The sequence below is a fragment of the Balaenoptera borealis genome, assembly GCF_965194805.1.
Source record: "Balaenoptera borealis genome assembly, chromosome: 10".
NCBI lineage: Eukaryota > Metazoa > Chordata > Mammalia > Artiodactyla > Balaenopteridae > Balaenoptera > Balaenoptera borealis.
Genome location: NC_138874.1, coordinates 90,208,073 through 90,223,703, shown reverse-complemented (window position 1 = coordinate 90,223,703; position 15,631 = coordinate 90,208,073). Strand labels below are relative to the sequence as shown.

The window sequence follows — 15,631 nt, the reverse complement described above, 5'->3', positions numbered from 1 at the left end:
GTGGGGAAGAACTAGCGTATTGAAATCTTACACAGCAGATGGGAGTTTGGACCAGAACCTGAGGAAGAAGTCAGAGCTGGACCTGCACGTGGTGATTCACCCTCTGAGACGTGATCACTGACACTGTGAGTGGATGACTTCTCTGAGGATGGGAATGGCTGGGGAAAGCACAAGCGTCTGAGAACTGGGCTTAGGGGACGCCCACAGCGTGGGACAGGAGGAGGAGAGATGGGCAGGAACACTAGGGGAGGGCAGAAGAAAACCGGAGGGCGTAGCGTAGGAGAGAATGGCCAGCACTTTCAGATGCCAGAGGGAAGTCAAGGCTGATGCTGTGGATTTGTTGAGGAGGGTATCGGTTGACTGAAAAGGCAATATTACCGGAATATGGTGATGACGCAGAATTACTTGCAAAGGATTTAGATGGGGGAGGGAGGTCATAGAGGGAGGGCACAAAGACCACTCTTTCAAGACCTTTCATAGAAAGAATCAAAGAGGTGTGACTGTGGCTGAGGGGGGCACAGAGTTGAACAAAGTTTTCGTGTATTTACTTTTTAAAATCAGGTGTCAGTGCTTGTTTGAAGATAGATGGGTAAGTAGGAAGCAAAGAAGAGGGAATGAGAAAATATGTGGAGGCAAAAGGAAATAAATGAAGGGCCCTATTTTGTCAAGAGTTGGGAGATAATCGAAGCTTTAGAGAAAGTAAGGCGGTGCTGCCTACTGGGATCGTGTGTGGTAGTCTCAGTAAGCTAGACTGTCTGCTTTCTCCACAAGCTGTTACCTACATTATTTTTATGTAATGTTTCATCAACGATAAAGGAATATTGCTCTGGGGAGATCCCAGGTCTCTGTAAAAGCAAAAAGATAACCAGGAAAGGCAAGAAATTGAGGTAGGATAGGAAGAGGCAGTATTCTAGGGCATTGTCATTCCTGTGGACCTGAGGATGTTGAAGGGGGGCAGTGGGGTGGGGGTGAATCCAAGCAGCTAACTTTCAGTGCCACGGCAGGCCCAGCCTTCAAAGGAATGTTGGGCTGGGAGCTCAGAAACTTGACACTCCCTCCCTAACACCACAGAGTTTTCCAATTTGATATTTCCTGAGAAACCAGAATGTGCCCGAACTGTGTAAACATCAGGCTGTCAAGTCACAGGGGTGTGACAGTGCAATGCAAGTCATTTCTGGTGGGAAGATACACATTTGTGTACATGGCCGCACAGCAGGGAGCAGGGCTAGATTCTAGATCACGGACCTCATTCCATGGTGTCAAGAAAACCCTTCAAATCATAAGCTGAGAGGAGGCAAACAGATGAAATATATTGCATTTCGTTGAATCTAAAACACCATCTATTGTAAGACACTGAATAATTTATGTAGCATTAGAAAGAAAGAAGAATTCCCCAGTGGTCCAGTGGTTAGGACTCAGTGCTTTCACTGCCAAGGGCCCGAGTTCAATCCCTGGTCTGTGGTTGGGGAACTAAGATCCCACAAGACGAGTGGCATGGCCAAAAATGAAAAAAAAACATTTTTTTAAATAAAAATAAATAAATAAATTTCTAAAAATTAAAAAAAAGAAAGACTTCTAATTAGAAGACTTCATTTTTTTTAACTAGTTCCTTTTTAAAAATAATTAATTAATTTTTATTTTTGGCTGCCCTGGGTCTTAGTTGCAGCACGTGGGCTTCTTAGTTGTGGCACACGGGATCTTTGTTGTGGCATGCAGGATTTTTACTTGCAGCATGTGGGCCCTTAGTTGCGTCATGCGGGCTCTTAGTTGTGACATGCATGCAGGATCTAGTTCCCCAAACAGGGATTGAACCCCGGCCCCCTGCATTGGGAGCGTGGAGTCTTATCCACTGGACCACCAGGGAAGTCCCTGGAAGACTTTAATTAACATGCTATTGATTGGAAAACACATCTCCATTTCTGAAATGTTAAAATATGAAGAAGTGTGCATCTTAGCATCTACTGAAATATGGAGATGTTTCCACTTACCATTGACCTCACAGCAATACTTAGACAAAAATTATTGTAGAATTCCTCTAGTCCTTTCCTCAGTGATTTGGAGATATGGAATTCAGTTTCCTCTGCTCTCCACCCTCCGCCCCTCAGGGAAAGATTGAAACCTTATTTACCCCAGTGTCATAGGTGTGGCAGCTAAGTAGTTAAGACAAACAAAAGTTAGGATATTTAATGATTTTTTAAAATCTTTGCATAGTGTTTATCATCACAGTCATGCAGAGCAATGTGTAGGGCACTCTAAATAATAATAATAATTGGTGCCTTCTCTTAAGTGCTGGTTGCTGTGCTACCTATTGTAGATTAGGTACAGATTAGGTATGCAGAAAAGTTCAGTAGACTCTAATCTCCATGATGGCAGTGAAGGTGGTGTTTCCAGACCCTTACATAGCGTATAGTAGGTACTCAATGAATATTTGTTATCCAGTGAAATATTCTATTTGAGGGCACAGAACATGTACATCAAAAGATAAATAGTAAGTATTATTTTGTATTGTTACTCAAGAAATAAAGTTTAGAGAAAAGAGTAATCCAAGGACTAGAGAAGCCTTCATCTAACTGGGCTAAAAGGACAGTAGGTAAGCAGAAAAGCACAGAGACCAACTGGGCTTGTTATGTTCAAGGAATAATAAGGAAACAACTACTTAAAATATGTTGTGCTATGTTCCGTAATAGCGCAGGCCTCGGGGAGAGGAAGTGACTAACTGCCCAGGTTAGTCACTAAGTGACACTCTTTGTGGAGCTAGTTAGAGACTAGTGTAGTTATACCAAACCAAGAGGAGTAAGTGAAGTAACAGAGTAGGAAAGTACATAAGATTTTAGAGCCTAGAAGTAACCAAAGAGGCTCAACTGCTGTGTTATACACACCTGGAAACAACAGCCCAGAGAGGTTGTGTAACATGTCAGGTAAGATGGGGGCAGGGCTAGATCCCGGATCTTCTGACTTGTAGTCTGAGTACCTTAATTCACTGAGCCTGCTGCTCTCTCAAGATCTAGAAGCAGCTCCACATATGTCCCTAGAAATGGAAGCCAGGGGAGATATAGGGGAACAGAGTGAGTATTGGGATGCCGAGAGCTCACTGAAGCCTGTACAGCATGAATGACTGGGGTCCTGGGGAAAACCCAATTTATGTTCCCTCATATTGAGGTTTTGGTTTTTTCCCCAGGTTTCAGCTAGAAAATAAGATAGTACTAACTGATATCCTAGGCTTAATCAGATTTTACCATAAAAATATTGGATCACACTTGGAAAGAATCCTTATTTTGAAAGACTGTGTTCACCCTTTTAAATTAATGTAACCAAAATACGTAATGCTTAAGTTCATTCTATTTTGTATTATTGTTTTGTTTCATGAATTTATGTCTAAGACCACCTAGTTTCACCCCACTTGGTTTGCTGTTCCTGAGCACCAGACAGATGAAATGACTTGCCTGAGACGGAAGAAAGCTTTAGAGGGCTTTTCAGCTTTCTATACTTTGCCCCATCTCCTAGCAGTCTGCTTGGTAGCTCTCTATTCAATATTTTCATATATTTTTGTAATTAAAACTTTAAACAGGATTATAACTCAGATCAACTGGTTTTTGTTTTGTTTTGTACACAGTTCTAAAAGATACATAAAATGTGAGAATAAGTGGAAGGAATAAAAGTAAACTATCTAATAGAAGCTGAAGAAAGTCTGGTTTTCTAGAGTAGGATAGAAAAATAACCAGAGGGTCCTGTTAATGAGCAAAATTTGAGACATCACTGTAATGTTATTATCAAAAATGGAAATACAGTGCAGGAAACAGCCACACTCATATCAAAAAGCCATGCAACCCAGAACAGGCCTTGACATTTGATGGAAAGCACCGGCTTGAGATGCTAGTTTTGAATAGTTATTAGCTGCGTGGTCTCAGGCAAGTCATTTCATTGCTTTTTGCTCTCATTTATAAAATGAGAACAATAATACCTTCCTTCAAGAGACCTGGTAAATAAAACATCAGATGTGTGTCTGAAAATAAAGTTTTCATGTAAAGTTTTGTTGGCTGATTATAATCAAAATTTGCTTATTAAACAGTGATGGTTTATTTCTAATTATTATTTTACAAAAACTATCTTTGCCTTCTTGATTATTTCACTTCTGCTGCCTAAAGATTCAACAATAATAATAACCTCATAGTTTTAAACACCCTAACAGCACACCTTTCTAGGATTTGGTGAGCGTTCAAAAATGGTGTTTCAGAGGATCTAGTGTTAATTTTGCTATCCTGGCAGCATAAGAAGTTGCAGACTCTTGTACTCTGGGCACTTGACTCTTGCTTGCTCTTCTTTTAAAGGCCTGGGTAGGCCCTGGTAGAAGAAGGGGGAAATGGGAAGCTTTGAGCTAGGTTTCCCCGAGGTGGAAACCCTCCCAGTAGGGATTGTGCTGGATGGAGGCTACTTGCCAAAATAGGCAAGGCAGTCACTGAGCAAAAGGCACAGGGAAAGTTTTTTCAGTTACTTTTGCGATTTAGGACCAAAATATAACAGATTCTTCCCTGAAGTCTGGTGATCCGGGAAGAGTCTGCTATGAGTCCTGCAGAACAGCCAGGGACCACAGTGCTGAAAGTTTAACGTTGAGCAGGATAAACTTTCTCCAAATACAAGTAACATAGGTGCTGAAGGAAAAGAAGTGGTGGGGCTGCGTGGGCCGGCTGGAGTGATGTGGTCACATGGAAAACCAGGACTTAATGATCTTCCTACTTGGCCTGGTGGGAATATGAACAAATTTACAAAGATCGCTTCCCCTCAGTTTTCTAGACAGATTGCTAAGCAGGTGGAGTTTTTTTGGCTTTTCTTATTAGACTAGCAAATTGTTATTTCAAGTGTTTTATTACCCATTTTCTTCAGCAATTTGAAGGGATTAGGTCAGGAAAGAAATCTCGGATTATAAAAAAGCGAGGAAAGAATTTGAAAGGGATTTAACAGGGTAATTGAGAGAGGACTGAGTAGTAGAGTATTCTTGTTGTATAGCAAATGTTCTTTTTTTCACCTTATTATTCTTTGTCATATCAATATTATATGTTCACTAGAGAAAAACTAGAAAATACAGTAAGTTGAAAAGAAAAGAAAAAAATCAGAATTTTGTCACCTTCAAGACTTTTTCATTTTCAAATATGTGCATTGAAAATATTTTTCCCTTTTTAACAAAATTGCAATTCTTTCACAGACTCTTTTGTAACCTTTTCCCATTTAACAACACACATGAGACAGTGTTCTGTATTAATGAATGTAAACCTGTATCTCAATGGCTGTAATAGTATTCTATTATGCAGATACACAATAATTTATTTAACAGGCCCCTTTTGGGAGAAATTTTGGTGGTTTCTAAATTTTCTTTATGCACTGATAAACATCCCTTCACTTGCACATAATTTCTGCCATAAATTGTCTGGAATACTATTGAATATTTACTGTGTATGACACTGCTAGATTTGATCTGTGTGGGGGATTATTTACATTATACTGAGCAGGGTTGTACAGCTATAATGATGTGAACATATGTATATGTGATTAAATACATAATTGTTCCCAGTCTTAATGGTGGGTGACCTGTGGCTATACAGAGGTTAAATGTGCTTTAAAATCACATCATTTTATCATTAGCTACCAGGTGGTCACCAAAACCCACAAGTAGATTTCCGGGTCACAATTCCCAAGATTTGCCTGCCTGGAAAAAGCACTAGAGGCAGAGTAGCAATTGCAGGCTCTGGAGCCAGTGTGGGCTCACATCTTCCACATACTGGGCCAGTTACTGAATTTCTCTTCATTCATCAGTAGTGAGATGGAGACGATAGTAGGATCGTGATGAAGATTAAATAAGCAAGTATTTGTAAAGTGCCTGAACAATGCTTGACACATAGAGTAAGTGCCATATAAATATGTGGTAAAATTTAAGGTTAAAAAGAGCTTCATTCGATGGTGGAGGGAAGCAACAACCCGGGAGTTAGGCACCATCCAGTAAAGCCTCAGGAGTCAATGGTGCCATCCTAGTAGCAGTGGGATGGCTCTTTACCAAAAGTTCTTCTCTCAGATTGCTTAAAATTTCACCAGTAGAGATGAATCTTGGCTAGCATGACAGTTTGTCTTAAAGTACTGGCAATACATTAATAGATTCTTGTGAGATTAAAAAGTACTGATTCAGCTCAAGTCCCCATTGATCCTTCTATCCCAAATCCCAGTTCCCTCTCTGAGGCAAAACTCTCTGACAAGTTTAGTGTATTCTCTTCCCAGACCTTTTTCTGTGCACTTACATATTATATGTGTGTATATGGAAATATGTAGAGGTTTTTGCATGTTTTCTCCCTTTTTTTCTCTCTCCTCCTCTTCTTCCACCTTCTTTTTTTAAACAAAAATGGCATGTTGTTAGGCAACTTTGTTTTCCTCACTTTCTTTTAAAATGTAAATGTTTGTGAGCTGTGAGCATGGCTCCCAATTCCAGTGAATTACTCTGTGCTGTTCTTGCTGTCCTGGGACCAGCCAGGTAAGATCTGCATTCTGATGGCTTTAGGGTAAGGTACCTAGAGTAGCAAGACCCGGGGGAAAGTGAGGCCTGTGCCTGGCCAGGGAGAGGGACTGCCTGCCGAATGAGAGGTCCTAAGGGCAGAAAAGTAGACAAATGCTGCCCCCTTTACATCTTTGCCTCTTATCATAAGACTGCTTCCGTGAAAAGAGTATCCAAAAAAACACAACATGTAGCAAGGGGTAGGAAAAAGAGATAAAACTCATGATTAAAAACTCCTGAAGTGGGCTTCCATGGTGGCGCAGTGGTTAAGAATCCGCCTGCCAATGCAGGGGACACGGGTTCGAGCCCTGGTTTGGGAAGATCCCACGTGCCGCGGAGTAACTAAGCCCGTGCGCCACAACTACTGAGCCTGCGCTCTAGAACCCACGAGCCACAACTACTGAGCCCGCGTGCCACAACTGCTGAAGCCCATGCGCCTAGAGCCCGTGCTCTGCAACAAGAGAAGTCACCACAATGAGAAGCCCGTGCCCTGCAACGAAGAGTGAGCCCCTGCTCACTGCCACTAGAGAAAGCCCGCACACAGCAGCAAAGACCCAACGCAGCCAAAAATAAATAAAATAAATACCTTAAAAAAAAATACCTTAAAAAAAAAAAAAAACTCCTGAAGTGGAGTTGTGGCTGTTTTAGGACTAGGAAAGGAAAGCTAATAGGGAAAAGACGTTGAGTCTGAGCAGAGCTGGGCCAGCTCTTCTGCATCTCAGTCCAGGAAGTGGAGGATTCCAGCTCCGTCCTTTAGGACAGGCCCTGTTGTGATAGCCTGGAGGACTCAGGACGATTCATATGTAAATATGGGAAAGCCTGGGGGAAATGCCTACCCTATTCAAAGGATTTTAGGGGGTTGTGGAGCATTCCAGAGCTCTGGGAAGATTCTACTCTGCCTGCCAGCCCTTCCACCCGTGGGAACATTTGCACCAGAATTTTGGCGCTGCAGGTACGTTCCGGGGTTGCTGGAGCCCTCACAAAAGCAGGTAGAACAGTTAGCCGCCTCATTCAAGTGCCGCTTGGGACCTCGCCGGGGTTCAAAGATTTTCCCCAGCAAAGACGGAGCCAGCTTTCAGAGGCAAGGGAAGAGTGAGCGGCTTTTCTCTTTAACTCTGCTTTGGAATGTGGTTGGTAGAGTTGCGGGAAGCTGCAGGTTAACTGAATCGCTTCCTAGGAACACTGAGGTATGAGCCTGGGACCGTGCACTAACCTGAGGGGGTGAGGATATCTTGAGGAGTGGAATCAGGACTTTGCGGGGGAGGGGATGGGGTGGGACAAAAGAAAAAAAACAACCCATCCCTAATTGCTTTATCACAGTAGTAAGTTTGTGCAGTCAGCCCCAGCTCCTTAACGCCTCCAGGGCCGCCCTAGGAAGAAAGTGGGGCTAGTCTGCCACTTTTATTGTTAGGCTGGTACTGGGCCTCAGTTTCCTCCATGTGCTTCCGCATCCCCAGATTTTATTGTTCTTATAGAAAAGTGGAATTTTATGGTATCTGAACCATTTCTCCTCGGTGCATTTTACCTTAACCTGGTAGAGGTGGCATTTTCTGGCCCGTTGTGGGAGAACTAACTTGTGTTGAGTAATTACCTTGTTTAATTTGCTCAACAGTTCTGCAAAACAGGTATTATTATCCTCATTGTACGTATGAGGACGTTGAGGCCCAGAGGTGAAAATGGACTTTCTCAGGCTTCCCCAGTTAAAGAGTGGGGGAGTGCGGGATTCAAAGGCTTTCAGGATGGCGGCTCCCTCTCTCACTTTGGTGTCCCAGATAGTAAAATTTTCGATCATTTTTTTTCCCTTAGGGTATATTTGGAATAATGGAAAAACAATTTTACATTTGCAGCTATTTCAAGCCAGGTATTCCTAGTTTGATTTAATCCTTGAGTATTAATTCATGTGTGTGTGGAGCCTGGAGGTCACCTGCATCTTCAGAAGCACCTAGCATTTTGTTAAAACTGCAGATCCACCCAGATTTGCTGAATCAATCTCAGGGGTGGTGACCAGGAAACTACAATTTAGCAAAAACACCCCACAGGGATTTTTGATTGAGCTAAACTGTTTTCCTTTTTGTTTTTTTAAAGTCTGTTCCAGAGTTTATAAATCCACCTGCAGGGGAAAAAATGGCATGCTGATATTTTAGAAGAATTGTTACCATTTCTTTTTCTCTTTTTAAATATAAATAAAAATCTAATTGAGTCTCTTAGGTTGTAGGTTGCTGACTTCTAATTGATGAGTGCTTGCTGGTATTTTATGCTTTCAAGTATTATAATTAATAGAACTTGCTGGTATTTTATGCTTTCAAGTATTATAATTAATAGAATTAATAGAATTATATATTATAATTAATATAAATAACAGAATTATTAATATCATTAATATCCTGAGAGATAATAGTTTCCGGGGAATTTTTAAGATTTGAAACAAATAGGCCCTGACCTTTTAAAATTGAGATTCCAGGCTGGAGAGGCAGAACGGTGCAGGATTAAGTGGATTTAAATACAGGATTTGGATTTAAATATATTTAGATTCAAATTCCAGAACTGCCATTTACTCACTACATAGGCTGGGACAAGTTGGTCAGTCTCTCAAAGCCTAGGTTTTCTTATCTGGTAAATGGGAATAATAATACTACTTCAGAGTTTTGATGTGAATATTAAATGAGTTCAGGGACATAACATGTAAAGCGCCTGGCACGTGGTAGGAATTCAGTGAGTGTTCTCCCTTTCCAGAGCTTTTTAGTCCTGTGTTTAAGGTGAATTTATCTTCTCAACTTACTGCTTCTGAAACCATATTTGGGACTGAAATTCTGTAGCTTTGAAATCACGAAGAAAATTTAAAATAAGGCCATTGAAAATCAATTTTTTGTACACTACAATTAATTTAATCATAATTTACTTAACTGCTGATGAAATAAGAGTTATGCTTGAAATTTTGTCATTCTACCAAAAAAAAGAAAGAAATTTTCTAATTATGTCTTTTTAAGTTTTATTTTGAATAATATCAAATTTATAGAAAATTGCAGTGGTACACAGATCCTCCTTTATTCACATTTGCCAGTATTTATCATTATGCCATATTTTTGTTTTCATTTTCTCGTTCACTTTCTCCCTCTCTCTATACACACACACACACACACACACACACTTTTTTTTCTTTACTGTTTGAGACTAGGTTGCATATATCATGCCCCTTAGTAAGTGCCAGTGTGTAATATGGATATTTTCATACATGACCACAATAGATCTGCCATTTCAGGAATTTTTTTATTTAAAAAAATTTTTTAATACAATTTTTAAAGGTTACTTTCTATTTACAGTTATTCGAATATATTGGCTATATTCTCTGTGTTGTACAGTACATCCTTGAGCCTGTCCTATACCCAGCAGTTTGTGCCTCCCACTCCCCCACCCCGCCCACACTGGTAACCACAAGTTTGTTCTCTATATCTGTGAGTCTGCTTCTTTTTTGTTATATTCACTAGTTTTTTGTACTGTTTAGATTCCACATATAAGGGACTTCCCTGGCAGTCCAGTGGTTAAGACTCGGAGATTCCAATGCATGGGGCACAGGTTCAATCCCCGGTCAGGGAGCTAAGCTCCCATGTGCCGCATGGAGCGGCCAAAAAAAAAGATTCCACATATAAATGATATTATACAATATTTGTCTTTGTCTGACTTATTTCACTTTGCATGATGCCCTCCAAGTCCATCAGTGTTGCTGCAAATGGCAAAGGTTTGTTCTTTTTTTATTGAGTAGTATTCCATTGTGTGTGTGTATATGTATACACACCACATCTTCTTTATCCATTTATCTGTTGATGGACACTTAGGTTGCTTCCATGTCTTGGCTATTGTAAATAATGCTGCTATGAGCACTGGGGTGCATGTATCTTTTTGAATTAGTGTTTTTGTTTTTTTCAGATATATACCCAGGAGTGGAATTGGTGGGTCATATGGTAGTTCTATTTTTAGTTTTTTGAGACACTTCCATACCGTTTTCCACAGTGGCTGCACCAGTTTACATTCCCACCAACAGTGTAGGAGGGTTCCCTTTTCTCCACATCCTTGCCAACATTTGTTATTTGTGTTCTTTTTGATCATAGCCATTCTGACAGGTATGAGTTAACATCTCTTTGTGGTTTTGATTTGCATTTCCCTGTGATTAGTGATGTTAAGCATCTTTTCATATGCCTGTTGGCCATCTGCATTTCCTCTTTGGAAAAATGTCTATTCAATTCTTCTGCGCATTTTGAAATAGCGTTTTTGTTTTTGTTTTTTTTAAATATTTATTTATTTATTTGGTTGCACCGGGTCTTAGTTTTGGCAGGCGGGCTCCTTAGCTGTGGCATGCGAACTCTTTGTTGTGGCATGCATGTGGGATCTAGTTCCCTGACCAGGGATCAAACCCCGGGCCCCCTGCATTGGGAGCGCAGAGTCTTCTCCACTGCACCACCAGGGAAGTCCTGCGTTGTTTGTTTTTTTGATGTTGAGTTGTATGAACTGTTTATATATGTTGGATATTAATCCGTTATCGGTCATATCATTTGCAAATATTTTCTCCTTTCAGTAGGTTGTCTTTTCATTTTGTCAGTGATTTCCTTTGCTGTGTGAAAGCTTTTAAGTTTAATTAGGTCCCGTTTATTTTTGCTTTTATTTCTTTTACTTTAGGAGATGGATCCAAAAAAATTTTGCTGCGATTTATGTCAGAGTGTTCTGCCTGTGTTTTCCTCTAAGAGTTTTATAGTATCTGGTCTTACATTTAGGTCTTTAATCCATTTTGAGTTATTTTTGTATATGGTGTTAGAGAATGTTCAAATTTCATTCTTCTACATGTAGCTGTCCATTTCAGGAAATTTTTAATTGGTTTAATCATACACCCAATCTATAATCTATATTCCAATTTCGTCAGCTTGTCCTATTAATGTCCTTTGTAGCAATTTTTTCCCCAGATCAGGATTCAGTTCAGGATCACACATTGCATTTATTTGTCATCTCTTCAGTTATCTTTTCTTCCTTCTTTCTTTCTTTCTTTTTTTTTTTTTTTTTTAATAAATTTATTTATTTATTATTTTTGGCTGTGTTGGGTCTTTGTTGCCACGCGCGGGCTTTCTCTAGTTGTGGCGAGCTGGGGCTACTCTTCGTTGTGGTGCGCAGGCTTCTCATTGTGGTGGTTTCTCTTGTTGCGGAGCACGGGCTCTAGGCATGCGGGCTTCAGTAGTTGTGGCTCACGGGCTCTAGAGCACGGGCTCTAGAGCACAGGCTCAGTAGTTGTGGTGCATGGGCTTAGTTGCTCCGTGGCATGCGGGATCTTCCCGGACCAGGGCTCGAACCCGTGTCCCCTGCATTGGCAGGCGGATTCTTAACCACTGCGCCACCAGGGAAGCCCCTCTTCCTTCTTTCTTTCTTCCTTTTTTTTTTTTTTTTTCTGGCTGTGCCGTGCGCATGTGAGATCTTAGTTCCCCAACCAGGGATGGAATCCACACCCCGTGCAGTGAAAGCTTGGAGTCTTAACCACTGGACCACCAGGGAAGTCCTTCAGTTACCTTTAATTGGGAATTGCTCCTCAGGCTTCCTCTGTCTTTTATGACATGACATTTTGAAGGATGCAAACCCCTAGGTTTGTCTGATGTTTCCTCAAGATTCATTTCAGATTATGCATTTTTGACTGGAATTCTATATAGGGATATTGTGTTATTTATAGACATGACATTTGGAAGTGCATGATGTCTATTTGTCCCTAATTGGTCGTGTTAATTTTGATTACTAGGTTATGGTGTAACCCATTTCTCCACTCTAGAGTCACTTTTTCATTTTTGTAATAAATAATTTATAATAACTAGTTCAAAACTATGTAGATATCCTGATCATCATCAAAACCCTACCACCAACACCAGAATCATTCACTGATGGTTTGTGCCTGAACCAAATTTTATTCCGATGATTGCAAAATACTGATTTTTCTAATTCCATTGTTCTATATTTATTAGCTGACATTCTACCATAAGAAAGAGCTTTCTCTTCTCCCCCATTTATTTATATACTTATATACTATCAATAAGAGCTCGTGGATTCTTATTTTAGTCAATGGATTACAGTGCTTTGCTGTGCTTAGTTATCTTGATACTCAAATTGTACAGATTTGGCCAGTGGGAGCTACTTCAAGTTGGCTCCATGCCCTTTCCACATGAAGAATTCTGGTTCCTTTTACTGAAGAGTGGTTTTTAGAAACCAGAATCTGGGTTACACTTTTTAAACATTGGAATTCCTAAGTTCTTAGAGAAGGAGCAGTGGGGAAGGTTTTTGGAGACTAAAATCTGCTGTAAAAGCCTAGTTTTCTGTAAGTAGTTTGAACACTTGTGTTTTTGCTTCTTAGATCTGGGTAAAAATATTCTTGTAATCATACTCAGACTTGCTAGTATGTTTACTTACCAAATTTGTCATTTTTTAAAGTGGATCTTAAGGAATTTGAAATAAACAGCAGAGATTGCTTCACTGTTGAAATTTTCTCAGTTGTTTATTTTAGCATTTAACATTCATTTTAAATGAACAAATGCCATCTCATCTTATGTATAAGATAATAGTTCTCTCCTTATATGTATCTAAGTAACAGGTATTTGTAAAAGCTAATGACAAAATATTGTCATTATGTAAAAGCTAATGGCAAATATAAATATTTGTTTTCATTCATAGATCATGTGGTGTGGCTCTATAGAGGTTTTTTTCATTGAAAATACTATTAAAGAACTTCCTACTTATAGGATATTTGTATCTTCCAGGACATTTGAAGTAACAAAACTTGCCTGTGAGTCTTCATTAATGTTTTGATAGGGAGAATCTAAACAATTTTTACATATTTTATTACATGCTAATATTAATCCACCATCACAGTAACTGGAATAAGGTGGGCCCTACAGTCACCCAGATCTCAGACAGATAATTCCTACCTAATTTTTGTCTTTCCCTTAGTTGGCATTATTATGTTCCCCATAATATTCTTTTTAATGTGCTGTATCAGTATTTGTAACTTACAGCTTGGTATTTCTGCTGCTAAGTTCATGAAACGGGTTTTATACCTAACTAAGTGAAAGCAGTTCTTTTTATTTATTTATTTATTTATGTCTGCGTTGGGTCTTCGTTGCTGCGCGCGGGCTTTCTCTAGTTGTGGCAAGCAGGGGCTACTCTTCATTGCAGTGTGCGAGCTTCTCATTGTGGTGGCTTCTCTTGTTGTGGCGCGCAGGCTTCAGTAGTTGTGGCGCGCAGGCTTCAGTAGTTGTGGCGCGCAGGCTTCAGTAGTTGTGGCGCACAGGCTCAGTAGTTGTGGCGCGCGGGCTCTAGAGCGCAGGCTCAGTAGTTGTGGTGCACCGGCTTAGTTGCTCCGCAGCATGTGGGACCTTCCTGGACCAGGGCTCGAACCTGTGTCCTCTGCATTGGCCGGCAGATTCTTAAACAAGCAGTTCTTTTTAACAACAGCACCTCTTTCAACCTCTTTCCCAAGGAGGTTGTGGACACTGATTTGTCCTCATAAAATGGGCCAGCTACTTGTTTTTAGGACAGATTCTAGAAATGGTATTGCAGATGGGAGAAGTTCTTTCTGCAGGGATGGCTTTCTAAGCTCTTCATCTTCATGATTAGAACTGACTTGAGGATCATATTTCCTGATGGTTGACAATTGCGAGGCCTTTGGTTCTCAAAGAATGTGTTCTTTTCAACTGAAACTATTGCAGAGGCCTGCTTTTACACCCAGAGCTACTGACCAGTTCTCTTTTCCTTTCTAGAAATGACACTCCTCTCCTCCCAGTCTTCAGCACTAGTGGCCCCTTCTGGATCTGTGTCCACTGAAAGCCCAGAGCAGAGGATGCTGGAGAAGAGAGCCAAGGTGATAGAGGAACTTCTTCAGACGGAGAGAGACTACATTCGGGATCTGGAAATGTGTATCGAGCGGATCATGGTACCCCTGCAGCAGGCTCAGGTGGGAACTGTGGGAGAAAGTTAGCTTTGCCTTGAACGTGGTTCTCCGAGCCTGATGCATTAGGGTATGGGAGCTTTCACCACAAAGATTTATTGGGTTTGAAATAAAATTTATTGGGTTTGCTGCTCTTAATTCAAGGCCCCCAGTTTACGTATGTCATCAACTTAAGCCTTCACCATCCTGTCACTTATCAAGTCCATTATTAACTTATTAACTTAAGTTACTGCAATAATTCCTAGGACATTTCCTGTTTCTGTGGCTCCTGAAAACAGTTCCAGTGAGTCTGGGATTGTCACTTTACTGGGAGGCTGTACAATAATATAATGAAGTCTGGGGATGGTGGGTTACCTGGATGTAGCACCTGATTGTATAAGGTTTATTCCAGAAAGTCTTACTAATATGTGTATGCTAGATACTCTTTTAGATGCCGAAGATAGGGAAAAAACATTAATGGTATCCCAGGGATTTACAATCCTATTGCTTGTTACTTGACCACTTGGGCTCAGCTTGAGTGTGGACTTCTGGAGCAGTCACTCACAGAACTTCTCTAGGAAGTGGACGGTGCCATCCGATTTTGGGTACTGGGTGGAATTTGCGTCCCAGTACAATTATAGAAATTGGTTCTACGGTCATTTTACTATGGTAGTGGGGGAGGGGGGAGCAGAAAGTAGTTGGATCAAGGACAGATGGTGACACTAAAGGCGATGTCAGATGTTCCCATTCTGGAAACTTTGTGAGAGTGAGTGAAGATAACCTTGAGCAGTTTTTGTATCATCCTTGAAGAAATGTTCGTAATGTGAGTGATATGCCATTAATTTTACTTCTATGCATCTTTGTTTTGTTTTCCTTTCTCAGATACCAAACATTGATTTTGAGGGACTTTTTGGAAATATGCAGATGGTGATTAAGGTCTCAAAGCAATTATTGGCTGATCTGGAAATCAGCGATGCCATAGGTATGAGCCCCTACCATTGTTTCAGAAGTAGGTTTTTTTGTTTGTTTGTTTGTTTTTTTAACTTCATAGGTAGGAGGCAGGGGGAGAAGGGCCCAGCTGGTACTGAGTAGTTTTGCTAGGAAAATTCAGTGTTAGTTACTTAGTTCCAAGGTTATTTAGCCCCCTGCTT

At 40.5% G+C, this 15,631-nt stretch overlaps 1 protein-coding gene across 13 annotated transcripts in view; it reads left to right on the top strand.

Annotated features, from left to right (window-relative positions):
• Window positions 1-15,631, top strand: part of DNMBP (dynamin binding protein) — a 153,606-nt gene that overhangs the window by 77,239 nt on the left and 60,736 nt on the right. For all 13 annotated transcript variants that reach the window (XM_082408054.1, XM_082408055.1, XM_082408056.1 and 10 more), the window contains 2 exons: window positions 14,314-14,507; window positions 15,363-15,462. In XM_082408054.1, coding sequence (XP_082264180.1) covers window positions 14,314-14,507; window positions 15,363-15,462 — 294 coding nt within the window. The remainder of the gene's footprint in view (window positions 1-14,313; window positions 14,508-15,362; window positions 15,463-15,631) is intronic.